This window comes from Pelophylax lessonae (genome assembly GCF_965119305.1).
Source record: "Pelophylax lessonae genome assembly, chromosome: 2".
NCBI lineage: Eukaryota > Metazoa > Chordata > Amphibia > Anura > Ranidae > Pelophylax > Pelophylax lessonae.
The window spans coordinates 743,180,453-743,207,750 of NC_138769.1; the positions used below are offsets into that span (position 1 = coordinate 743,180,453).

Consider the following 27,298-nt stretch of genomic DNA (forward strand, 5'->3'; position numbering starts at 1 on the left):
TTGTAATTTTCACAAACCTTTGTCAAAAAATAAAATCCTCCATGCACTCACTGTGCCTCTCAGGACTTACCTCGGGGTGTCTACTTTCCAAAAATGTATCCTTTGCTTTTTTGTACTGCCCTGGCATTTTAGCACCTCAAGAAATCTGATAGAAGGTAAAAGCTGTGTGAATCCCAGTATATATCTCATAGTTTGTAGACGCTATAAAACTTTCACACAAACCAATCAATATACACTTATTGGGATTTTTTTTTACCAAAGACATGTAGCAGAATTTATTTTGGAATTAAATTTATGAAGAAATTAGATTTTATTGGATATGTTTTATAACAGAAGGGTAGAACATATTGTTTTATTTTCATTTATATAATAAAAAATAAAAATACCCAGTGGAGATCAAACACCACAAAGCTCTACTTGTGTGAATAAAATGATATAAATGTCATTTGGGTACAGCGTTGAACGACCGAACAATTACCATTTAAAGTAGCACAGTGCTGAATCAAAAAGAAAATGCCCCGGTCATAAAGGGGGTAAAAATTTCCAGAAGTTTAAGTGGATAAATAGTCTCTGATCATGTTCCTCCAGGGCAGAGACAAGAAGAATGATGTCATCTAGATAGACAATACATTTAGGCTGCCCATAGATGGATGATAAATCGTCCGGTTCATCTATGGACATTCCTGATTAACAGAAGTCCATCTAATGATGGAAAACCTTTGTCAATCAAGCAGCTGCTGGGAATTGTCTGCAGTCGCTGATCAGAATTATCTGACAGTGGAGGAGTCCCGCTATCATAATACAATGGCACAGCAGGGAGGATTCCTCCAATCACCTTGCTTGTGTGGGTGGGGAAATCTATTTTGTTTTATTTCTTGTTTTTTGATCAGCCCAATGACAAATTGTAGACTTTGACAGGCTGCAGGCAGCGGGGGTGGACGCTGTACCTGTGCCTACCAGGTGTATTATACCGCCAGCATTGCACACACAGGGGCTGGACCCCCCATGTACAAGGGATCGAAGAGATACAATCAGCTTGTCACCCATTCCACCTGACTCCTATAACTGGAAGATTACATTTTTGGGTGGATGTGTTGTAGAAGAACCCAGACCACAGTATTGTGAGGTGAAAATATCATCCAACTTTATTAATCATATATATGTGACACTTTACCAACAGAAGAAAAGAGATAGATTGTTTACATTTCAAGGATATATTTATACCATTTATATCATCTATGCTAAGAAACTGATTACCATATGACACACCCCTCATTAATACAAGGCCCCGCCCACTTATGTAACCCTCTAAACATCCAAATCCCTGTAAATTCCCAGAAGACACTTTCATCTTTTATCCATAACAAGCTCATTGGGTAGAAGATAACCCCGAGCCCCTCCTGCTCATTCCCACACAACAAGTCCATGTCACCATCTACAAGGTTAGAGGACCTGAAGGAGAACAAGACCATGACCACCAGGACCATCGCCTGACTGAAGCCATGCTCACATTTCTTTCTAATGCTGCTTTTATGGTCTCCTCAGATACAGATCTGGCAGATGTACATTAGTGTAACCCTTTCACTCCGGCCAAAAGAAGGTTTACATCAGCAGCAGCACGGCCTTATAGCTATAGAACCAGGGAGCTTGTTTACATTTGTTAAGCCAACTGTGTTATGGTGGAAGTGATTCATCTGCATTGAGAATACTCCTCTCCCCCCGCCATGTATACCGGTCTCAGCTGTCCCTCCTGGAAAACCCAAGACAGGCATGGCAGATGTCAGCGGTGAGAGCAGAAGGAGATCAGCAAACATCCAATCTCTGATCTCCCCTTCACCGTATGAATGTGGAAGGGGCAAGATTCTGTGATTTCTGGGTTCAGCGCTGTCAGTGCCCGGTTGCTGTGACCAGGGAAGGAGCTGACCAAGTATGATGTGTGCTTCACCATCTTTTTTGGGGTCTTAATGTGAAGTTAGGTGTCTAATATACATTTTATAAATCTTTAAAGAGAACCTGTGAGGAGCAATATGATATCATATGGGGGCCACCAACCCCCTGTGTAATAGAAATAAAGTTAAGTAAAAAAAAAAAAGAAAATTAAAATAAACAAAGTAACACACTGTAAATAAAAAACCACAAACAATTTTGTAAACCCCCAGTTCCCACGTACATCTGCAAATGTCAGTGCTGGGTGCGGTTATGTAGGAAAACAACAATCACACGACACATCTTACATATCGCTGCACACACCAGAGTGAGAGGAATGACTCTAGGGACATCATTCATGGATAACTATTTATACTGATGACCTGTAAAGTCTTTTAAAGCGTCACCTATGGGAAGTTCTTGGTACTGAATTTGTCACCATTTCATGCAATGTGTAAAGATTGACATGTTTGGTCTCTATATACAAGACACAAACCTCGTGTTTTATATTTCCCTAAAGAAATTGGGTAATATATTGTGTTTGTGTGCACTAAAATTATTTTTAAACAAAAGATTGTGAGTATAAATCCTCACGTGATCGCACCTAGGATTCTAGTGAAAAAATTATATATATTGCGTGAAGAACTATATAACAAAAAAGGAAAAAATTCCTTGAGCTGCTAGTCATAAACAACAGGGAGTTGTGGGTGTAGTGAAAATTGGGGAAGGGAGACAGCACTTTAAAAATTAATATGTGTCATAAAATTCACTATCAAATTCAAAACATACATATAGTGGCAATTCACTTAAAAACAATACACTTAGATCATAACCTATAAAAAGTGAACCCCCAAGGGTTCTTCAAGGTGCTTAACTTAAAGTGTCCGTGCTTGGTATTAAATAATTTATTGATGACGAAATGCATCGGGTCCCGTACTACACCCACGTCACTTCCGGCCACTGGAATGCAGCCGGAACGCAAACCGGCCAATCGCATTGTTTTTTCCGGGATTGAGCTGTACTTTTCAAATCTAAATGTAAGTGACTACTGCTTTTGATTAAAACGATTATATACATACTACACTATGAGTCTTCCTACTTCCTTATGCCCTATCTGAGACCACCACATCCATAAAGGGGACATACAGTGGACGTACCATCCATCCGGCTCCTTTGGGATAGTGGAACAGACCCTCTATCATACCCCAGTGGGAGAAACATAAGAAAATGACTCTGGGAAGAATAGGAACCATTCCAAAGACCATTTACCTGAGCTAGACCCCAAGGAGTCATCTGGTAAGTGGGTGCATTACTCGGTGATGGATTCCGCCCAGCGTTTGATCCTGCATGTGGACATTAATTTTGCACTGAGCACGCAGCACTTTGGAATTACCACCCTGATTATCTATTGCACATTTGCACCAGCACCTTTATATTTGAATTATTTAATACCAAGCACGGACACTTTAAGTTAAGCACTTTGAAGAACCCTTGGGGGTTCACTTTTTATAGGTTATGATCTAAGTGTATTGTTCTAATTTAAGTGAATTGCCACTATATGTATGTTTTGAATTTGATAGTGGATATTATGACACATATTAATTTTTGAGCGCTGTCTCCCTTCCCCAATTTTCACTAAAATTATCTTTAGTGTTTTTTTTTACGGAACATTTGCATTTGATAAACAGCTGCACATAAAAAATAAAACTACCAACATTTTATTCTCCAGGGTCTTTGCTTTGGAAAAAAAAAAGAAAATGTTTGGAGGATTTTAAAAAATCATCTGGCCTAAAAATGTGAATTTAACCATGTGCATAAAAAGGGAAGGGAAATCCAACTCTGTAGTGAAAAAAAGAACCACAGCAATGTATAAAATTGTTATCGCAACTATAGTAACAACTAATGGCTTAGGAAGGAAACCCACCATATTACTCAACCAAGTTCCAACTAAACCCATCCAAGACAATGGATCTCCACTTCCTCCCACCCAGGTGCCTGTTGGATCTCCTTTACCTTGTGTAGATATCTCCTTCTGAGATCCTCATGATATAAAATAAATGTACAACACTCTCTATGTGACACCAGATTGTAGACTCCACCTTGAGCTTCCCAGAGATAGTCAGCAGCCATGCAGTTCTGTGACACCACCTTAGGTGATGGAGACACTTCTGCTGTCAGCTCTGCTATAACATCAATGGTCTCATTGGTTATCTGATCCATGACTCCAGTACACGGGTTCATCCTAATTATCTTAGATTACTTAGATTCCCCATCCCGTCTATGAAGGGATCACTGCATAAAACATTTCCACTCCAGAGAAAATGTTTCTTCTCACTGGAAGGCCAGGGGAGTATTGGGAGAAATGGAGGATTTCCCTTACAGATATGGGAGGAGCAACAGAACCTAAAGTACAGCTATGGATGGAATTTAAGGGAAGACATTTAAGGGTTCTCCTTTCCAACAAGAAGCAAATGTTATATAACCTATTGAAGGCGCCAACCCAACAAAAATAATCACCAACTGCTTTATGCAAAAATGTATAAAGTAAGGTGCTGTAGGAGTAATAATGATTATGTGATGAAAATATATGTGTAGAATATAATATAATCCAACTCAACGGTTATATTAAAATCGTGTGACAAAGATAGATTCTAAATAATCAAATCCACATGTAATGGACACAACTACTACAAACATGCAAATAAACTGTGATATTAAATGTGATATATTCTACACATATATATTTTCATCACATAATCATTATTACTCCTACAGCGCCTTACTTTATTAATGTTTGTATTAAGAAACAAATGTTATCTGGATGGACTAGGAATCTATTGGAGCAATGGGGACTAAACATGGATACCTACCCACGGGGTTCAACTTTTTGGATTTGGGAGAAACATTTCACATAGTTTCCTAAATTCCATTAATGACACCAACACGGGGGACTTACATTACTAACAATAGGAGAGCCAATCACAGGCCAGTAACAATTCGTGGTTTCTCAATGTAATTGCAAAATGTATCCTAATATGAGATTGTAGTCCCTTCTACTACAGGAAAGATGCGGGCAATCATTTACACCTTTTACAGCAGGACAGTAAATATCAGAACACAATTCATACATAAGACCAACAGCAGGAAGTCTGCTAACTTAATGTGTAATGCAATCTGTCATTATCATTCCCAGAGTTCCCTCTGCAACATCATTTTATCACCTGTTATCCTGTCTGTAGATCTGTTATTTTCCCACCTTCTGTAACAGGGTGACTACCCCCATCATTCTGCAGTAACATTACACAGCAGCGTTGCCACCCTGTACAGGGAAGTCTTAGATAAATTATAAGGAAGACACACAACAAGTAAAGCCCAACTTCAGCTAACGCAGCAACGGGTTTTTTTTTACGTTTCAAACCACCATATGTATGAAGTACGAGGAAGTAGATAAAAGCAGATCTATTGGGCTTGTCAACAGGTAATAAATTGTTACAAGGGGAGACTCAGAAAAACAAGCACTGCTATGCTAATGACAGATTGCACCATTTATGTAATTATTGTTTTTGCCCGTGGTAGTCCCAATGTCCTAATGTTTCCAGAGACTAGAATTGCTCATTGTGAATTTTACCTTAAAAAGAGACCTGTCCATTCTGAATCATTAAAGTGAACCCCTATTGGGTGAATTTAAGTCCCCAGAATTTGTAGAAATGTGACCACACACTTAGAACTTGGTAAGCTCAGATCTCTTGTAGTTGTATTATGTGAATAGTCCATGGAGATGAGTGATATTTGGACAGAGGAATAAGATAACAAGGACATCCACTCTTCACCTGATGGAATCCCTGAGACTTTCAGCATAACCAAATGGAACACAAGTGGCCAGTTGAACTTAAGTGGTACTGTTTGAATGCATCCCATAAACAGCAGCAACTCATGGTCAAAAGGCCTATGGCAGCTTAGGAAGTTGCTTTTTCACCAAACAAAGACTTCTCCCTGGCTTGTGTCCCGGCCACACACCTGCCTGCAATGCTGCCATCCATGAGAGAAGATGAAATGTGGAAAGGAGGTGTTGATCATGGAAGGAGAGGTGTAATATGAAATGGGAACTTTGGAGAAGGTTTGCTTAGCTGGTGCCCTCAAGTCTGGCTGATGATGTATCAAAAGTCAGAAGAACCTGGAATGGGCTCTCCCAATTATGCTTCAGAGGCTTGGCAAGATGCCATTGGGCCCCATCTTGGTCTCTGGTACTGAAGCAGTGTTGGTCATGGATTAGCTCAGATTTTGGCAATGAAGAAAACACTTGAGAACACAGCCCAGTTAGTGAAAATGCATTACATGTTCAGTCAAAGCTGCATAAAAAAGGATAAAGATGAGAATCATGAGGAAATCAGTTCAGTCATTGATGCTTTTCTAAAAAAATGTCTCCATGTGTGTGTGTGATGGACATAAGCACTAAACTCAAAGCATCCATCCATTACATTCCAGTTTGCTCACATTTTTTTAAAGTAGCATTTTATTTTTACTTCTTCCCTAGCTTGTGGGATGACATTGGGGCTGTGAAACTAATAGGACATCTGCAGCTCCTTTAATATTCCCCCTTCTCTGTAGCTGAAACTTGTGAATCCTCTAGTGATAGATTAGCCCGGCATTAACTGTGGAAGCTTTGTCACATTCAGAGCATGAAATGCCTTCTTTCCAGTGTGAACCATCTGGTGTCTGATAAGCTTTGCCTTCTCTGTAAAAGCTTTGTCACATTCAGAACATTGATATGGCTTCTCTCCAGTCTGAACCATCTGGTGTCTGATAAGCTTTGTCTTCTGTGTGAAAGCTTTGCCACATTCAAAACACGGATGTGGCTTCTCTCCAGTGTGAACCATCTGGTGTCTGATGAGATTTGCCCTCACTGTAAAAGTTTTGCCACATTCAGGACACTGATATGGCTTCTCTCCAGTGTGAATCCTCTGGTGCTTGATAAAATCTGACTTCTGCCTAAAGGCTTTTACACATTCGGAACATTTATATAGCTTCTCTCCAATGTGGACCCACTTGTGTGCTATAATATCTGACTTCAGGGTAAAAGCTTTGTCACATTCAGGACACTGATATGGCTTCTCTCCAGTGTGAACCATCTGGTGTATGATAAGCTTTGCATTCTCTGTAAAACCTTTGTCACACTCAGAACATTGATATGGCTTCTCTCCAGTGTGAACCATCTGGTGTCTGATGAGCTTTGTTTTCTGTGTAAAAGCTTTGCCACATTCAAAACACTGATGTGGCTTCTCTCCAGTGTGAATCTTCTGGTGTCTGATAAAACCTGACTTCCGCCTAAAAGCATTGTCACATTCAGAACATTTATATGGCTTCTCACCAGTGTGGACCCTCTGGTGTGCTTTAAGATCTGACCTCTGGGTAAAAGCTTTGTCACATTCAGAACACTGATGCGGTTTCTCTTTAGTGTGAACCACCTTGTGTATGATGAGCTTTGCCTTCTCTGTAAAACTTTTGTCACATTCAGAACATTGATATGGCTTCTCCCCAGTGTGAACCATCTGATGTTTGGTAAGCTTTGTCTTTTTTATAAAAGCTTTACCACATTCAGAACACTGATATGGCATCTCCCCGGTGTGAATCCTCTGGTGTATGATAAAATCTGACTTCCGCCTAAAAGCTTTGTTACACTCAGAACACTGATATGGCTTCTCTCCAGTGTGAATCCTCTGATGCGCTATAAGATCTGACTTCTGAGTAAAAGCTTTGTCACATTCTGAACACTCATACGGCTTCTCTCCAGTGTGAATCCTTTCATGTACGATAAGCCGTTGCCTCACTGTAAAAGCTTTATCACATTCATAACATTGAAAACGCTTCTCCCTATTGCAAGCATTCTGGTTTGTGATAATTTTTGTATTCATTGTAAAACCGTTGCCACAATCCAGACAAAAAGTAGCTACTGAAATGACTTCTCTTACGAATACATGAGTTGGACTTTACTGTAAATACATTGTCACTTCCAGAACACTGAAATGACTTCTCTCTTCTTGTCCTCTGAGGCTGGATCAATGTTGAAGAGGAACCAATACTTTTACAACATTTAGAACACTGATATGATGTGTGTCCAGTGTGAATCCTCCAATGAACTGCATCAAAAGCTTTCAGTCACTTAAGACACCCATATGCCTCATTTCCCATATGACTTAGTTGTATTGTTGAAGACCAACATGACCAAAAACATGGTTCATAAATCCACCTGTAAAAAAAATAAAAGTCAGAATTCAATAAAAAGGGTTAAATGAAGTTTCTTTCTTTTTTAAATTCATGAATAAATGTATCTAATATATAGAAACAATAAGTACAATATTATACATGTTTAAATGTTTGTATTTATTTTATTGAGGACACTATATTATTCCCATTGGCTGGTAAAATTGACCGTTTATTACTATTTCCAGCAGGAGAATCTCATTCTTTGTTCTAATTCAAAGAAATGTGCAGAATATTGATGTGTAAATGTGCTTTGATTCAATTTGCAGATGCGTTTGGAAAATGCTTCTAAAAATCCAAAAATTGAAGGTGTGGCCAGCGCCTGAGGAATATGGCTGCTTAGCAGCAGAGCTCTGCTCCTCAGCAGTAAACCAGAACAATTTCTACAGACCCTGGGTCTCGGAACATGGTGGTTTCAATGCCCAGACCGTCAGGCACCTTCAGGCAGCATTTCCAAAAAATGAAAGGACACTGGAAAACTCGGGTGAATGATGGACTTTTCCCAGCAGCCCTGTTGTCAGCACAGCCAAGATGGCACTGGTGAGCATGCAGAGGAACCACATATTAAAGCACAGGGACACAGGGACAGCTCCCAATGCTTTTCAGCCCCGGACACATACAGAGAACAACTTCCACTCCCAGTCCAACAAAATTGCCAGCACCACACAGCTGAAGGAGATATGGGAGGCCTGGAAGCTTCTCTTAATGATACAAGGGAACTCCAGGACTCCATCTTGGAGTTCTCCACCAAAGACAAGACCAGCCAGTTTTAAATACAACCTTAAAGGACGTGCTTGTTTCACCGCGCAACACAATCCATGCAGATATTCTATCCCTCACAAATCATTTTAAATCTGAAATGGAAGAAGTCAAGGGCAGAGTCACCCATATTGAAAATAAAATGGGGGGAATTCGCCAAAACAGTTAACAAAATAATAAATGCCCCCAGTGTCAGGGAGGATGAATTACAATGCATTAAGGACAAAATGGCAGATTTGGAAGATCGATCAAGAAGAAACCATATTAAAATCTGTGGACTACCAGCAATGGTCAAAACACCAGGCCTTCATGATCACTTCCGAACCATCCTAAAATAAGCACTCCCTGACATTCCTGTTGCAGAATTGGTTATTGATAGGATCCACAGACTACCCAAGCCAAGACATCTTCCGGACCACTTACCAAGGGTTACAATTGTTCCACATCCACTTCTATCAAACTAGGGAAAAATTACTTATGCACAAAAGAAACCCAGATAACATGCCTCCATGCACTCAAGGCCTTTCATTCCTTCCAGATCTATCTGCATACACAATGCTAAGAAGAAGAAATATGGCTACCATTACTAAACCTTTGTGGAACCATCAGATTGCGTACCGGTGGGCATATCCAGTCAAACTCCAAATTACCAAAGATGGAAAAATTGTCACCATCGCCTCGGTAGAAGAAGGCATCCACAAAGATTGGAACTCCTGGAATCAGATGAAGGCCCTTTGACAGCAACTTCTTCACTGCAACCACAACCACCTAATTGGCACAGTGCAGTGGATGGTTGAAGACCCAGGCCACATTATTATCCTACCTCTTAATCACAGCTCTGGTAAGCTCATGGAACTCACCACAGTTTCGTTTTTCCTCCCCTTTCACATTAGTGGGAAAATTCTCCCCTCAGATTCTACTAGAATCATCTCTTTTTACTGTTCTACACCAGGAATTATTTTTGTTCACTTTTACTGGTGTTTCTCAAACATTTCTTTAAGTCTAAATAAATGTTCTAGCATTCCAGGAAACTATATTTCTGACATTACTATCAATTTAAGACCAGTGTGGTCCTTAGGCCCCTTTCACACTTTTCTCAGCGGGGAATCGATCCGCGGATCCCCCTCTGAGCAGGCAGATGGCAGCTCTGTCTCCGCGCTGTGTGCGGAGATAGAGCTATCAGGTCTCCGCTGTTCTCTATGGGGGAATCGGATGAGATCGGACCATCTGTCCATTCTCATCCAATCTGATCCACTGGATGGATGGAAAATAGGGTTTCCATCCATCCAGATTTGATGGATCGGATTGGATTGGACGTCAGCGGACATGTCTCCGCTGACATCCGATGCCCCATAGAGATACATGGGGCATCCATTCAGATCTGCCTGAAAAACAGACAGGCGGATCTGAACGGTCTGCCTGTGTGAAAGGGGCCTTAAGGACATCCTCTTTACTAACCATTACAAGCATACTGACTGACCTCCTCAAATTAACAGTCACACAGATTATACCCCAAAACCTTATTCACGACACTAAAACCTGAAGGGTTTCTCTTCATTGACAGTTCTTAGTTCAACACAATATGGGGTTCAGAATTGCCTTCTTCAATGTAAGAGGGTTCAACAGCCCTGCTAAAAGAAGCATGTTATGAAAGGAGACACGCCTTCTGCAGTGCGATCCGCTGTGTCTTCAAGAAACGTATTTCTCCTCTAAAAATCCACCGAAGCTACAACATCCCCGATTCCCCACAATGTACTGCTCCAACACTCACAAAAGAAGAGAGGGGTTGCTATCCTTAACCACTTAAGCCCCGGAAGATTTGGCTGCTCAAAGACCAGGCCCTATTTTGCGATTCAGCACTGCGTGACTTTAACGGACAATTGCGCTGTTGTGCGAAGCTGTCCTCAAACAAAATTGACGTCCTTTTTTTCTCACAAATAGAGCTTTCTTTTGGTGGTATTTGATCACCTGTGCAGTTTTTATTTTTGGCGCTATAAACAAAAAAGTGTGACAATTTCGAAAAAATAACAATACTTTTCACATTTTTTATATGAAATTTTCAAAAAAAATGTAAAAATCAAAATTTTTTAACATTTTAGGCCAATTTGTTTTATGCTACATATGTTTGGTAAAAAAAATCACAATAAGCGTATTTTGATTGGTTTGCGCAAAAGTTATTGTGTTTACTAACTACGGGAAAGATTTATGTAATTTTTATTGTTTTTTTTATTTTACTAGTAATGGCGGCGATCTGCGTTTTTTTTGTGGGACTGCGACATTGTGGCGGACAGATCGGACCCCTGACTGACATTTTTGACACTTTTGGGAATACCAGTGACATTACTACAGTAATCAGTGCTATAAATATGCACTGTTACTGTCAAAATGACACTGGCAGGGAAGGGGTTAACTTTATTGGTGATCAAGGGGTTAAGTGTGTCCCTAGGGGCATGATTCTAACTGTGGGGGGGGGCGTGGCTATTGATAACCACAGACACATACGATCCTACATAGCAGGATCGCATAGTCTCTGCACTTACATCAGGGAGAATGACAGAAGGTTGTGTTTACATCAGCCGTCTGACTTTCTCCCTCTCCTGCGGGAGATCATCGGAGCCGCCGGTCACTCGCGCAGGGATGCCTGTGAACGAGCAGGGGTGGAAGTGCACCTCCGGCGGTGCGCGCTCGCCCCTACAGGTGGCTGAGCGAGTGACGTACCCCTACGTCACTTTGCCCAGCAGCGGCTGCCTGCCGCAGTATATCTGCGGTGGACGGTCGTTATGTGGTTAATAAAGACAAGGTTTCTTTTAAGCCTGTCCACACAGAAATGAATGCTAACGGTAGATATATCATACTTATCTGTGAAATTATCAATGTTATGTATACTATAATGAATGTATATTTACCAAATGGGAAACAAATAGCTTTCGTAAAGAAAGTATGGAAACTGGCACACGGCTTCAAGCAGGGGTATGTTGTTCTGTGTGGCCATTTCAATGTCATTCCCAAAAATCTGTTGGATGTCTCTGATTCTTCTCACAATCGCCATAACAGAGCAAACCTCTCACATTTTATGTCATCAGTAAACCTTCATTATATGTGGAGATGTCAACAGTCGATGGAAAGGGACTACTCCTATTTCTCAGGTGTGCATCAAACATATTCGAGAATTTACCTTTTTTAGTCTACAAATTTCTCTTGCAAAATATTAGTGTGTCATCTATACATACTATTACATGGTCTGACCACACCCCAATATCGATTAATGTGGAGGGATCCTGCATGGAAACCAGGGCGAACAGGTGGAAAAATGATGTCTTTATTTGAACATCCAGACCACAAAACAAACGTTTCAGAAACATTACAAGAATTATTTCACATTAACGCTCACAAAGCATACATGAGAGGGATACTTATAAAACTTAGTGGTATAATCAAGAAGCAACAAAGTCAGAAACTCAATGACCTATTTAAAATTGGGGATCTGGAAAAAACAAATAAAAAATCTCCCAACCATACAGTTAGCTTGACAGGAACTTTGTCGACTCCTCATATACCAACACAATAACACTATGCAAAGGTGGAAAGCATATTTTTACTGTCTTGGAGATAAAGCAGGCAAGCTAATGGCAAATCAAGTATAAATAAAAGCTATCAATCAAACAATACCTTATTTACATCATCCCACGTCTGGCAGTAAATTGATCAACCCAAAAGAGATTGCCAACGCTTTCCGAGACTACTAAGGTAGCTTATATACCTTAAAAGAGAATATAGATGTACCCAAACCAACGTTTGCCTGAATTCAAAGTTTTTTAGACTCCATCTCTTTACCCACACTTGACAAGGAACAATCATCGAGTCTTAACACACCGATATTTGAAAAAGAAATACAGAACATTATGCTATCACTCCCACACAACAAATCCCCAGGCCCCGATGGGTTCTCCTCTGAATATTATCAAGCTTTCTGAACCCTCATATATCAAAGGTCTACTAAGCTGCTTTCTCCAAAGCTTAATTTCCCTCAGAAATGTTATCTACTACGTAACGTTACCAATGTTGGAGATACAACAGCTTTTTTCAGCTTAGCAGATTAACTGCAGTTCACAAATAGGACACTAGATGTCGCAAATGTTCAGTGATATGCTGTGCATTTTTCTATGATGTGTTGTAATATCCTGTACACTGTACTGAACTTGTTGGTTATCTCTTCCTGCCTGTTGTTCTTATTACAATGAGGTGACATCTTTGATTTCTGTGTTATGTTCCAATAAAGAAGCCAGTTCCTGTTTACTCCACAATGTCTGATCTGAATGGACTCCGCTGCACCCAGTGATCGCACTCTGCAACAGGTTATGGGCCCAGGATCCAGATAAAGATCGACATAAGGAAGGTTTCCAGTGACATCTCCTATAGACAAGTAAGACTGTTCATATATAAAGGAGAGGAAAAATGTTCGGAAACTCAGAACTTAAACTCTCAGTGGCCAAGCTGAACAATGACAATTATCAGCTATGGAAGTTTAAAGTGGAAATGCTATTATCTAGAGATGACTTGTGGGAGGTTACCACCACAGAGAGGCCACAGGACAATAATCAGGACTGGGACAAGAAAAACAGACAGGCACGGGCCACCATAAGCTTACTAGTGGAGGATGATCAGCTCATACATATACGCCATGAGGACACTGCAAAAGGCACGTGGGATGTGCTGAAAAGACTGCATGAAAGATCCAGTTTAAACAGCCAGCTGTTTCTACTGCGGAAACTTTACAAAATGAGACTTAGCAAAGAACAGGACATGCAGGAGCACATAAATGCAATGCTGGAAGGGATTGCACAACTCAGATCAATCGGGGAGAATATAACAGACAGCCACGCTGCAGCCATGTTGTTATGCAGTTTGCCCGATACATATACTGCACTGATCAATGCACTGGAGACACGACCTGAGACAGATCTGACGCTATCATTTGTAAAAACTAGGCTCATAGATGAGTATCAGAGAAGAAAGGAATTAGTGCATGACTCCACAGAAACCGACACCAGAACCGCTCTTAAAGCTACAGACGCAAGGTTGCACAGGAAAGAGACCAGAGTGTGTTTCAGATGCCATAAACAGGGACACATAAAGAAAGACTGTACTATATGGACAGCAGAGCAAATAAGACAGTGTCCCTCTTATGCTAAACAAAAGGTAAAAGCCACAATCAATGATCCATGGGAAGGAAACTGTAATGCCACATTTAAAGCGACAGGCAACCATAAATGTCAAGGCTGGTGCATCGATTCGGGGCAACTAGTCACATGACGAGTGATAGAAGTTTTTTCACAGAACTTGATCTGAACAACAAAGAAACTATTTATCTTGCAGATGGAAGCAAAATACATGCAGAAGGATATGGGCATGGAACCCTTGTATGCTCGGATGATGCGTGACACAATCTAGCCATACCAGTGAAAGATGTGCTTTATGTTCCTAATCTAGAAGGAGGACTCTTATCTGTGAAGCGTCTAACAGCCAGAGGACTCACTGTAAAATTCCAAGGTGACAAGTGTTCAATCCTAAATGGCAACCAGACAGTAGCAAGTGCCAAGCTGGATGATCATCTATATCACCTCGACACAGTGAAGGAAAAGGTGAGACTATGTACACACAAGCACAATGACTGTATACATATATGGCACAGACGTCTAGGTCACAGACACCCAGAATGCATACAGGAACTACAGAGGAGGATTCTGACAAGGGATCTAACAATATCCCCTTGTCCAGTTACTGTTAAGTGTGAATGTTGCATTAAATCCAAAGCTACAAGAGCCACACTTCCCAAAGTCAGTCAGAAGAGAGCTTCAAGACCACTTGACTTAGTTCACAGTGACGTGTGTGGTCCCCTAAACCCACCTACACCTGGAGGCAAAATGTACATAGTGACTTTCATAGACGACTATTCAATATACACAGTCACCTACCTAATACAACACAAGAGTGAAGTTTTTGACAAATTACAAGACTATATAATAAAGACCAGTAACATGTTTCAGAGGAAGCCTCTCATACTTCGGAGTGACAATGGAGGTGAATTCACAGTATATAAGATACAAGAGTACTTAAAACAGAATGGAATAGAACATCAAAAGACAGTCCCATATACACCAGAACAAAATGGAGTAGCTGAAAGAAAGAACAGAACTTTGACTGAAATGATCAGATGTATGCTGACAGACTCTGGACTACAACAGAAATACTGGGGTGAAGCAGCTATGACAGCTACATATTTGCCGAACAGACTTCTTTCCAGAACAATAGTGAAAACTCCATATGAACTTTGGCACAATGAGAAGCCAAATGTAAAACACCTAAGAGTTTTTGGATGCAAAGCATTTATCTACATACCTGAAGAAAAACGCACCAAACTCCAAAACAGAGCATTTGAAGGTATCTTCGTTGGATACAGTGACAATGTGAAAGGTTAAAGAATCCTTGATCCCAAAACAGACAAGGTTAACGTTAGCAACAGCATAACTTTTGTTGAAGATTTCAGAGACAATGTAATGACAACAGTAGAAGCAAGAATAGAAGAGAAAACTGACATTGACCAGCCTATCTCTGTAACTTCTGAACAAACAGTTGAAGTGAGTGCAGACTCTACCAGTACTGAAGAGCAGACACAAGAAGGCTCAGACACAAAACCATAACGTTCAACAAGAGAAAACAAAGGTAAACCACCTGTACGTCTCTCATACAAAGCAAGTACTGCCAGTATCAACGAACCTGCAACCTGGGAAGACATATCTCAGCTTTCAGATAAAGGCTGCTGATGAAGAGATAAAATCCAAATCCATGCATGACACTAAAACATGGACACTTACAGAACTACGCAAAAGGGTGTGTATGATTCCTGCGCTGTCTGGGGTGATTAGAGACTCCCTGGTGCTGCACCACTGATACTGATACTACACAGTTAAAGGAATATTATAATGGGGGTAGTGGCGCGCTTCAGGGGCTCGATGTTTATATGTCTCTAAAATTGATCGATGAGCGTGCATTAAATATGGGTGTGTGTCAATAAATGCTATTTTGAAGAAAGTGCTGAGTGCTAAAGTGTTGAAGATGTGCTATATTGTTGAAAAAATGATACTTCTTTTAAATGGATGAATCAAAGTGCCTTGTGCTTCCAAAAAATATGTGAAACCTTGATCAATATAATTCTGTTTGATATCCAAGTGCGCTACAGTAACTATTACAGAAACTCAATAAATAAATAATCCATCAATACCATAAATCATCATAAAAGGGTGAATACAATCAGATAAATCGATCGATAAAAATTGAACATACAGTGGGTACGGAAAGTATTCAGACCCCCTTAAATTTTTCACTCTTTGTTATATTGCAGCCATTTGCTAAAATCATTTAAGTTCATTCTTCTTCCTCATAAATGTACACATAGCTCCCCATACTGACAGAAAAACACAGAATTGTTGACATTGTTGCAGATTTATTAAAAAAGAAAAACTGAAATATCACATGGTCCTAAGTATTCAGACCCTTTGCTGTGACAATCATATATTTAACTCAGGTGCTTTCCATTTCTTCTGATCATCCTTGAGATGGTTCTACACCTTCATTTGAGTCCAGCTGTGTTTGATTATACTGATTGGACTTGATTAGGAAAGCCACACACCTGTCTATATAAGACCTTCCAGATCACAATGCATGTCAGAGCAAATGAGAATCATGAGGTCAAAGGAACTGCCTGAAGAGCTCAGAGACAGAATTGTGGCAAGGCACAGATCTGGCCAAGGTTACAAAAAGATTTCTGCTGCACTTAAGGTTCCTAAGAGCACAGTGGCCTCCATAATCCTCAAATGGAAGACGTTTGGGACGACCAGAACCCTTCCTAGAGCTGGCCGTCCGGCCAAACTGAGCTATCGGGGGAGAAGAGCCTTGGTGAGAGAGGTAAAGAAGAACCCAAAGATCACTGTGGCTGAGCTCCAGAGATGCAGTCAGGAGATGGGAGAAAGTTGTAGAAAGTCAACCATCACTGCAGCCCTCCACCAGTCGGGGCTTTATGGCAGAGTGGCCCGACGGAAGGCTCTCCTCAGTGTAAGACACATGAAAGCCCGCATGGAGTTTGCTAAAAAAACACCTGAAGGACTCCAAGATGGTGAGAAATAAGATTCTCTGGTCTCATGAGACCAAAATAGAACTTTTTGGCCTTAATTCTAAGCGGTATGTGTGGAGAAAACCAGGCACTGCTCATCACCTGTCCAATACAGTCCCAACAGTGAAGCATGGTGGTGGCAGCATCATGCTGTGGGGGTGTTTTTCAGCTGCAGGGACAGGACGACTGGTTGCAATCGAGGGAAAGATGAATGCGGCCAAGTACAGGGATATCCTGGACAAAAACCTTCTCCAGAGTGCTCTGGACCTCAGACTGGGCCGAAGGTTTACCTTCCAATAAGACAATGACCCTAAGCACACAGCTAAAATAACGAAGGAGTGGCTTCACAACAACTCCGTGACTGTTCTTGAATGGCCCAGCCAGAGCCCTGACTTAAACCCAATTGAGCATCTCTGGAGAGACCTAAAAATGGCTGTCCACCAATGTTTACCATCCAACCTGACAGAACTGGAGAGGATCTGCAAGGAGGAATGGCAGAGGATCCCCAAATCCAGGTGTGAAAGACTTGTTGCATCTTTCCCAAAAAGACTCCTGGCTGTATTAGATCAAAAGGGGGCTTCTACTAAATACTGAGCAAAGGGTCTGAATACTTAGGACCATGTGATATTTCAGGTTTTCTTTTTTAATAAATCTGCAACAATGTCAACAATTCTGTGTTTTTCTGTCAGTATGGGGTGCTATGTGTACATTCATGAGGAAGAAGAATGAACTTAAATGATTTTAGCAAATGGCTGCAATATAACAAAGAGTGAAAAATTTTAGGGGGTCTGAATACTTTCCGTACCCACTGTATATAGGTGCTCATTTAAAGTGCTGCGTGCCTCCTATAATCACCTTATAAAATCTTCAAAAGTGCTCCCAATAAGTGAAATGAAACTAAAAAAAATATATATATATATATAATAGAGATATATATATATATATATATATATATATATTAAAATCGTTTCCAAAAAAGAGAGTCCAAAGTGTTCCAAAGTACAGTTGCAGTTCTTTCTCTTTGTGGACGTGCTTAATGTGGAATAAAGTGACTTGATATCCTCCACCTTGTGTGTCACCTCTATGTGTACCAAACTCTCACCTTAAAAACAAGAAAGATATGCCTCTGGTATATTTCCAGAATATGGGTAGATGTTGCTCCCTTTAGATTCTATTAGTTTTAAAATTTGGGTCACCGGTACTGATTCTCCTTAGATTGGGATATCCTGGACTCCAATCCGCAAATGACCGATTCGGTCCACTTTCCTTGTGCTATCCTCCTTATTTGGCTCAAAAACAAAGGACTATCATGGTGCAGTAAGTCTAAACTTTTATTTCCATGTACGTAGCTATGCACTTACATTTAGTAGAATATCGTTCAGCATAAATCACAAAACAGCCGCTGTGGAGATCGAGTTACGTTCGTAACGTCACTTCCGGGTATAGGGCTCCTCCTACGCGTTACGTCACGAGGTCCCTGAGGAAGTCACGTGACCTCGTGACGTAACGCGTAGGAGGAGCCCTATACCCGGAAGTGACGTTACGAACGGAACTCGATCTCCACAGCGGCTGTTTTGTGATTTATGCTGAACGATATTCTACTAAATGTAAGTGCATATCTACGTACATGGAAATAAAAGTTTAGACTTACTGCACCATGATAGTCCTTTGTTTTTGAGCCAAATAAGGAGGATAGAACAAGGAAAGTGGACCGAATCGGTCATTTGCGGATAGGAGTCCAGGATATCCCAATCTAAGGAGAATCAGTACCGGTGACCCGAATTTTAAAACTAATAGAATCTAAAGGGAGCAACATCTACCCATATTCTGGAAATATACCAGAGGCATATCTTTCTTGTTTTTAAGGTGAGAGTTTGGTACACATAGAGGTGACACACAAGGTGGAGGATATCAAGTCACTTTATTCCACATTAAGCACGTCCACAAAGAGAAAGAACTGCAACTGTACTTTGGAACACTTTGGACTCTATTTTTTGGAAACGATTTTAATATATATATATATATATATATATATATATATATATATATATACATATCTCTATTATATATATATATATATTTTTAGTTTCATTTCACTTATTGGGAGCACTTTTGAAGATTTTATAAGGTGATTATAGGAGGCACGCAGCACTTTAAATGAGCACCTATATATGTTAAATTTTTATCGATCGATTTATCTGATTGTATTCACCCTTTTATGATGATTTATGGTATTGATGGATTATTTATTTATTGAGTTTCTGTAATAGTTACCGTAGCGCACTTGGATATCGAACAGAATTATATTGATCAAGGTTTCACATATTTTTTGGAAGCACAAGGCACTTTGATTCATCTATTTAAAAGAAGTTTTATTGACACACACCCATATTTAATGCACGCTCATCGATCAATTTTAGAAACATATAAACATCGAGCCCCTGAAGCGCGCCACTTCCCCCATTATAATAAACTTACAGAACTACCACCCAGAAGGAAAGCCAAAGGCTGTAAATGGACTTTTAAAGTGAAATACAATGCAGATGGCACAATTGAGCGATACAAAGCAAGGCTAGTAGCCAAGGGCTATTCTCAAAAATACAGAGAGGACTATGACGAAACATTTGCACCAGTAGGCAAGCACACTACAATAAGGACTTTACTGACATTAGACGTCACAAGTAGGGTTGAGCGGACACCTAGATGTCCGTGTTCGACGGGTTCGGCCGAACTTTAAAAAAAAGTCCGGGTCCGTGTCCCGGACTTTTACCGAACTTTTCCCGGACACCGAACCCCATTGAAGTCAATGGGGACCCGAACTTTAAGGCACTAAAATGGCTCTAAAACACCAAAGGAAAGGGCTAGAGTGCTGCAAATGGCAGCAAAACGTAATTAAGAGCATGGCAAGTGCTCTGCAAACAAATGTGGATAGGGAAATAACTTAAAACAACAAAAAAAACCAGAAAAATAAAACAATGTTCTTCTTCATCTCTGAAGGACGAGGCCCATATGGAGTAGGAGGGAGGTTGAGGTGGTGGTGGATGTGGCGGTGACATAGGCGTGCGCACAGGGTGTGCTGGGTGTGCCTGGGCACACCCTAATCACCTAGGGCACATAGCATTGCCAGTGAGGAGATGGGAAAGATCTCCCTGGGACCTGCTCTGCTCTATTTCTCCTTGCCTACAGGTACATGGCCCCGATACATTACTCTCCCTGCTGGCAAACACATGCATGTGTATTTCAACTTTGGGGTGCACACCTTAATGCAATAGGCTGCGCACACCTATGGGCGGTGTAGGTGGAAGCGGCGGTGGAGGAGGACCAGGGCCGGATTAACAGCATCATGGGCTTGGTGCTGAGGATTTTGAAGGGCCTTAGGGCCGTGCCTTGCCATGCACCCAGAGGAGGAAGGGTGCAGCCATGCATGCCTAATTCAACATGGGATGCTGTCTCTGAAGCCCATAAACACATCCATGCATCGCCAACTGTCCCTCCTTGTCCGGCCTTCACGCTGTGTGGGGAGGTTCTGAGGGTGCTGCCTGGGGAAGCGAGCATAGAAGCCAGACTTCTGTGTTTACAAGTGACAGAAGAGCGGTAACAGTGAATATGGCCAACCCGGGGCCTATATAAAAGGTAGGGGCCTGGAGCTGCAGCTCCAATAGCCCCTACATTAATCTGGCCCTGAGGAGGAGGACGAGGTAGCCAACACTGCTTCTTTTCACAAATTTTAAATGAGGGTACACCCCAAAAGAGTGAGAAAGAGCAAAAATGGAACAATGGGTGGGTAAGGTCGGTATCCATTGCTATTCTGCATAAGGTACGGAAAAGTCCCGTGGGATCCATGCCTGGTTCATTTTAATGAACGTGAGCTTGTCCACATTGTCTCTGGACAGGCGGCTGCGCTTGTCTGTTATAACGCCCCCAGCCGTGCTAAATACCCGTTCAGATAATACACTGGCTGCAGGGCACGCCAGCACCTCCAAGGCGTAGAGGGCAAGCTCAGGCCATGTGCCCAATTTGGAGACCCAGAAGTTGAAGGGGGCAGACCCGTCATTCACTACATGTAGGCGTGTGCACACATACTGCTCCACCATGTTGGTAAAATGCTGCCTCCTGCTAAGACGTTCCATCTGAGCTGCTGGTGCTGCTGTTTGTTGTGGCGTGCTGACAAAGCTTTTCCACATTTCGGCCATGCTAACCCTGCCTTCTGAGGTGCTGGCGGTGCCCTGGTTGCGTTGGCGACCTCCTCCTCCTCCTCCTCTGCCTTGTGCTTCCACTGTGGCCCCGCTGTCAGATGGGAATGCCAGCAGCATGGCGTCTACCAGCGTGCGCTTGTACTCGCGCATCTTGCGATCGCGCTCCAGTGAGTGAATTAAGGACGGTACGTTGTCCTTGTAACGGGGATCCAGCAGCGTGGCCACCCAGTAATCAGCACAAGTTAGAATGTGGGCAACTCGGCGGTCGTTGTGGAGACACTGCAGCATGTAATCGCTCATGTGTGCCAGGCTGCCCAGAGGCAACGAAAGGCTGTCCTCTGTGGGAGGTGTATGGTCCGTGTCCTCTGTATCCCCCCAGCCACGCACCAGTGATGGCCATGAGCTGGCCTGGGTGCCACCCTGCTGTGAACATGGTTCCATCTCCTCCTCCAGCTCCTCCTCCTCCTCATCCTCCTCATCCTCCAGAACTGTGCCCCTGCTGGACAATTGCGTCCCTGGCGTTTGCGTGTGCAGGAACCCACCCTCGGAGCCCCTTGCGAATGACTGCCCTGAAAGCCTTGGAAATGTTACCTCTTCATCCTCCTCCTCCTCCTCATCCTGTGCCACATCCTCTTCCATCATCGCCCGAATTGTTTTTTCAAGGAGGCATAGAAGTGGGATAGTTAAGCTGAGAACGGTGTCATTGCCACTGGCCATGTTGGTGGAGTACTCAAAACAGCGCAACAAGGCACACAGGTCTCGCATGGAGGCCCAGTTATTGGTGGTGAAGTGGTGCTGTTCCGCAGAGCGACTCACGCGTGCGTGCTGCAGCTGAAACTCCACTATGGCCTGCTGCTGCTCGCACAGTCTTTCCAGCATGTGCAAGGTGGAGTTCCACCTTGTGGGCACGTCACATATGAGGCGGTGAGCGGGAAGGCCGAAGTTACGCTGCAGCGCTGCCAGGCGAGCAGCAGCAGGGTGAGAACGCCGAAAGTGCGCACAAACGGCCCGCACTTTCTGCAGCAGCTCTGACATATCGGGGTAGTTTTTAAGGAACCTCTGCACCACCAAATTCAGCACATGCGCCAGGCAAGGGATGTGCGTCAAACCGGCTAGGCCCAGAGCTGCTATGAGATTTCGCCCGTTATCGCACACCACCAGGCCGGGCTTGAGGCTCGCTGGCAGCAACCACTCATTTGTCTGCTGTTCCATGCTCCTCCACAACTCCTGCGCGGTGTGTGGTTTGTCCCCCAAACAGGCAAGTTGTAAAACTGCCTGCTGTCGTTTACCCCTGGCCGTGCTGAAGTTGGTGGTGAAGGTGTTACGCTGTCCGGATGAGGAGGCGGTAGAGGATGAGGAAGCGGAGTAGGAGGAGTTAGGAACAGGAGGCAAACTGAAGCGCCCTGCAATCCTCGGTGGTGGAAGGACATGCGCCAAATTGCTATCCGCCTCAGGCCCATCCGCCACTGCATTTACCCAGTGTGCCGTTAGGGAGATATAACGCCCCTGACCGTGCTTACTGGTCCACGTATCCGTAGTTAGGTGGACCTTGGCACAGATGGCGTTGCGCAGTGCACACCTGATTTTTTCCCCCACTTGGTTGTGCAGGGAAGGGATGGCTTGCCTGGAAAAGTAGTGGCGGCTGGGCACGACGTACTGTGGGACAGCCACCGACATAAGGTTTTTAAAACTGTGCGTCTCCACCAGACGGAATGACAGCATTTCAAAGGCCAATAATTTTGAAATGCTGGCATTCAGGGCCAGGGATCGCGGGTGGGTAGGGGGGTACTTCCTCTTCCTCTCAAGTGTTTGGGAGATGGAAAGCTGAACGCTTCCACGGGACATTGTGGAGATGGTTGTTGGTGACCCAGGTGGTGGTGTTGCTGACAGATCGTCTGTTTGCGGGGTGGCAGGTGCCGGTATCACTACAGATGTGGCTGGAGCGGCCGAGACTGCAGCAGAAGAGGAAGCAGGATGAGCCAGAGACGTTTCTTGGTTTTGAAGGTGTGTACTCCACTGCAGCTCGTGCTTTGCACTTAGATGCCTGATCATGCAGGTTGTGCTCAGGTTGAGAAGGTTCATGCCTCGCTTCAAGCTCTGATTGCACAGGGTGCAAACCACTCGTGTCCTGTCATCAGCACATTTTCTAAAGAACTTCCACGCTAGAGAACTCCTTTGAGCTGACTTTGGTGCGCTCGTTCCCTTGCTGCGTTGGGCAGTAGCGGGCGTAGTGTCTAGGGCACGGCCGCTCCGCTTCTGCACCCTGCTCCCTCTTCTGCTGTGCTGGTGGCTCTGTGCGACCACCGCCTCTTCCTCCAAACTACTCAGTTCACCTGCATGACGTTCATTCCATGTGGGGTCGAGGACCTCATCGTCCTCCACATCATCTTCCACCCAGTCTTCACCCCTGCCCTCCTTGTCGGTCTCCACAATGCTGAACGCCGCAGCAGTTGGCACCTGCGTTTCGTCATCATCGGAGACGTGCTGCGATGATCCTTGCATGTACTCATCTTGAGAAATAAGTGGTTGGGCATCGCTGCACTCAATCTCTTCCACTTCTGGGGCAGGGCTAGGTGGATGGCCCTGGGAAACCCTGCTGACAGAGTCCTCAAAAAGAATAAGAGACTGCTGTATGGCTTGGGGCTCAGACTGCTGGCCTGATTTGCAAGGGGGTGAGGTGAAAGACGGTTGGACATTGGCTGCAGGTGCCAACTCTGACCTTTCTGCAGTAGACTGGGTGGGAGACAATGTGAAGGAACTGGAGGCACTGTCAGCAGCAAACCAATCTACTATCGCCTCAACTTGTTCTGGCCTCATCACTTCTAGGGGCGTTTGATGCCCTACCAAATACTGATGCAGGTTCTGTCGCCTACTCACACTTGAGGAAGGTGTTTCACTTGTGCGTGTAGCTGGCACAGATCGACCATGTCCTCTCCTTGCAACAGGAGCTCTACCAGCAGCACCACGACCCAGGCCACGGCCCTTATTTGACGGTCTCCTCATATTTCTGTAATTTAAGATCTTGCCCTAGAAAGGTTTTTATTGAATAGCGGAATAGAAAATATGATCCAAAAAAAGTGTATGTATCTCGCACGTACACAACCACACTAGGCCCCAATTACTATTGTTTGTACCCCTAAAAGGCTAGATGAGGAGTAGGGGGGGTATGGAACAGGCAGCACCCTCAAACCTTCAGAAGTATGAGATGAACCCCAACAACTTGGAAAGGTGGATCTCTCTCACACGTACCGACACAGACTATCCCGCAATTCAATTGATCCTCAAAGGTTTTTATTGAATAGCGGAATAGGAAATATGATCAAAAAAAGTGTATGTATCTCGCACGTACACAACCACACTAGGCCCCAATTACTATTGTTTGTACCCCTAAAAGGCTAGATGAGGAGTAGGGGGGGTATGGAACAGGCAGCACCCTCAAACCTTCAGAAGTATGAGATGAACCCCAACAACTTGGAAAGGTGGATCTCTCTCACACGTACCGACACAGACTATCCCGCAATTCAATTGATCCTCAAAGGTTTTTATTGAATAGCGGAATAGGAAATATGATCAAAAAAAGTGTATGTATCTCGCACGTACACAACCACACTAGGCCCCAATTACTATTGTTTGTACCCCTAAAAGGCTAGATGAGGAGTAGGGGGGGTATGGAACAGGCAGCACCCTCAAACCTTCAGAAGTATGAGATGAACCCCAACAACTTGGAAAGGTGGATCTCTCTCACACGTACCGACACAGACTATCCCGCAATTCAATTGATCCTCAAAGGTTTTTATTGAATAGCGGAATAGGAAATATGATCAAAAAAAGTGTATGTATCTCGCACGTACACAACCACACTAGGCCCCAATTACTATTGTTTGTACCCCTAAAAGGCTAGATGAGGAGTAGGGGGGGTATGGAACAGGCAGCACCCTCAAACCTTCAGAAGTATGAGATGAACCCCAACAACTTGGAAAGGTGGATCTCTCTCACACGTACCAACACAGACTATCCCCCAATTTAACTGATCCCCAAAGGTTTTTGATTAAATAGCGGAATAGAAAATATGATCCCAAAAAAGTGTATGTATATCACACGTACACAACCACACTAGGCCCCAATTACTATTGTTTGTACCCCTAAAAGGCTAGGGGTAGGGGGAGTATGGAACAGGCAGCACCCTCAAACCTTCAGAAGTATGAGATGAACCCCAACAACTTGGAAAGGTGGATCTCTCTCACACGTACCAACACAGACTATCCCCCAATTTAACTGATCCCCAAAGGTTTTTGATTAAATAGCGGAATAGAAAATATGATCCCAAAAAAGTGTATGTATATCACACGTACACAACCACACTAGGCCCCAATTACTATTGTTTGTACCCCTAAAAGGCTAGGAGTAGGGGGAGTATGGAACAGGCAGCACCCTCAAACCTTCAGAAGTATGAGATGAACCCCAACAACTTGGAAAGGTGGATCTCTCTCACACGTACCAACACAGACTATCCCCCAATTTAACTGATCCCCAAAGGTTTTTGATTAAATAGCGGAATAGAAAATATGATCCCAAAAAAGTGTATGTATATCACACGTACACAACCACACTAGGCCCCAATTACTATTGTTTGTACCCCTAAAAGGCTAGGAGTAGGGGGAGTATGGAACAGGCAGCACCCTCAAACCTTCAGAAGTATGAGATGAACCTCAACAACTTGGAAAGGTGGATCTCTCTCACACGTACCAACACAGACTATCCCCCAATTTAACTGATCCCCAAAGGTTTTTGATTAAATAGCGGAATAGAAAATATGATCCCAAAAAAGTGTATGTATATCACACGTACACAACCACACTAGGCCCCAATTACTATTGTTTGTACCCCTAAAAGGCTAGGAGTAGGGGGGGTATGGAACAGGCAGCACCCTCAAACCTTCAGAAGTATGAGATGAACCCCAACAACTTGGAAAGGTGGATCTCTCTCACACGTACCAACACAGACTATCCCCCAATTTAACTGATCCCCAAAGGTTTTTGATTAAATAGCGGAATAGAAAATATGATCCCAAAAAAGTGTATGTATATCACACGTACACAACCACACTAGGCCCCAATTACTATTGTTTGTACCCCTAAAAGGCTAGGAGTAGGGGGAGTATGGAACAGGCAGCACCCTCAAACCTTCAGAAGTATGAGATGAACCCCAACAACTTGGAAAGGTGGATCTCTCTCACACGTACCAACACAGACTATCCCCCAATTTAACTGATCCCCAAAGGTTTTTGATTAAATAGCGGAATAGAAAATATGATCCCAAAAAAGTGTATGTATATCACACGTACACAACCACACTAGGCCCCAATTACTATTGTTTGTACCCCTAAAAGGCTAGGAGTAGGGGGAGTATGGAACAGGCAGCACCCTCAAACCTTCAGAAGTATGAGATGAACCTCAACAACTTGGAAAGGTGGATCTCTCTCACACGTACCAACACAGACTATCCCCCAATTTAACTGATCCCCAAAGGTTTTTGATTAAATAGCGGAATAGAAAATATGATCCCAAAAAAGTGTATGTATATCACACGTACACAACCACACTAGGCCCCAATTACTATTGTTTGTACCCCTAAAAGGCTAGGAGTAGGGGGAGTATGGAACAGGCAGCACCCTCAAACCTTCAGAAGTATGAGATGAACCCCAACAACTTGGAAAGGTGGATCTCTCTCACACGTACCAACACAGACTATCCCCCAATTTAACTGATCCCCAAAGGTTTTTGATTAAATAGCGGAATAGAAAATATGATCCCAAAAAAGTGTATGTATATCACACGTACACAACCACACTAGGCCCCAATTACTATTGTTTGTACCCCTAAAAGGCTAGGAGTAGGGGGAGTATGGAACAGGCAGCACCCTCAAACCTTCAGAAGTATGAGATGAACCCCAACAACTTGGAAAGGTGGATCTCTCTCACACGTAC

The 27,298-nt window shown here is 43.0% G+C and overlaps 1 protein-coding gene across 1 annotated transcript in view; it reads right to left on the reverse strand.

Moving 5' to 3' along the window:
• Positions 1-27,298, reverse strand: part of LOC309548369 (uncharacterized protein) — a gene marked incomplete at its 3' end in the record, with an annotated part of 923,844 nt that overhangs the window by 12,300 nt on the left and 884,246 nt on the right. Inside the window, 1 exon segment of the mRNA XM_082248307.1 lies at positions 6,633-7,811. Coding sequence (XP_082104433.1) covers positions 6,633-7,811 — 1,179 coding nt within the window.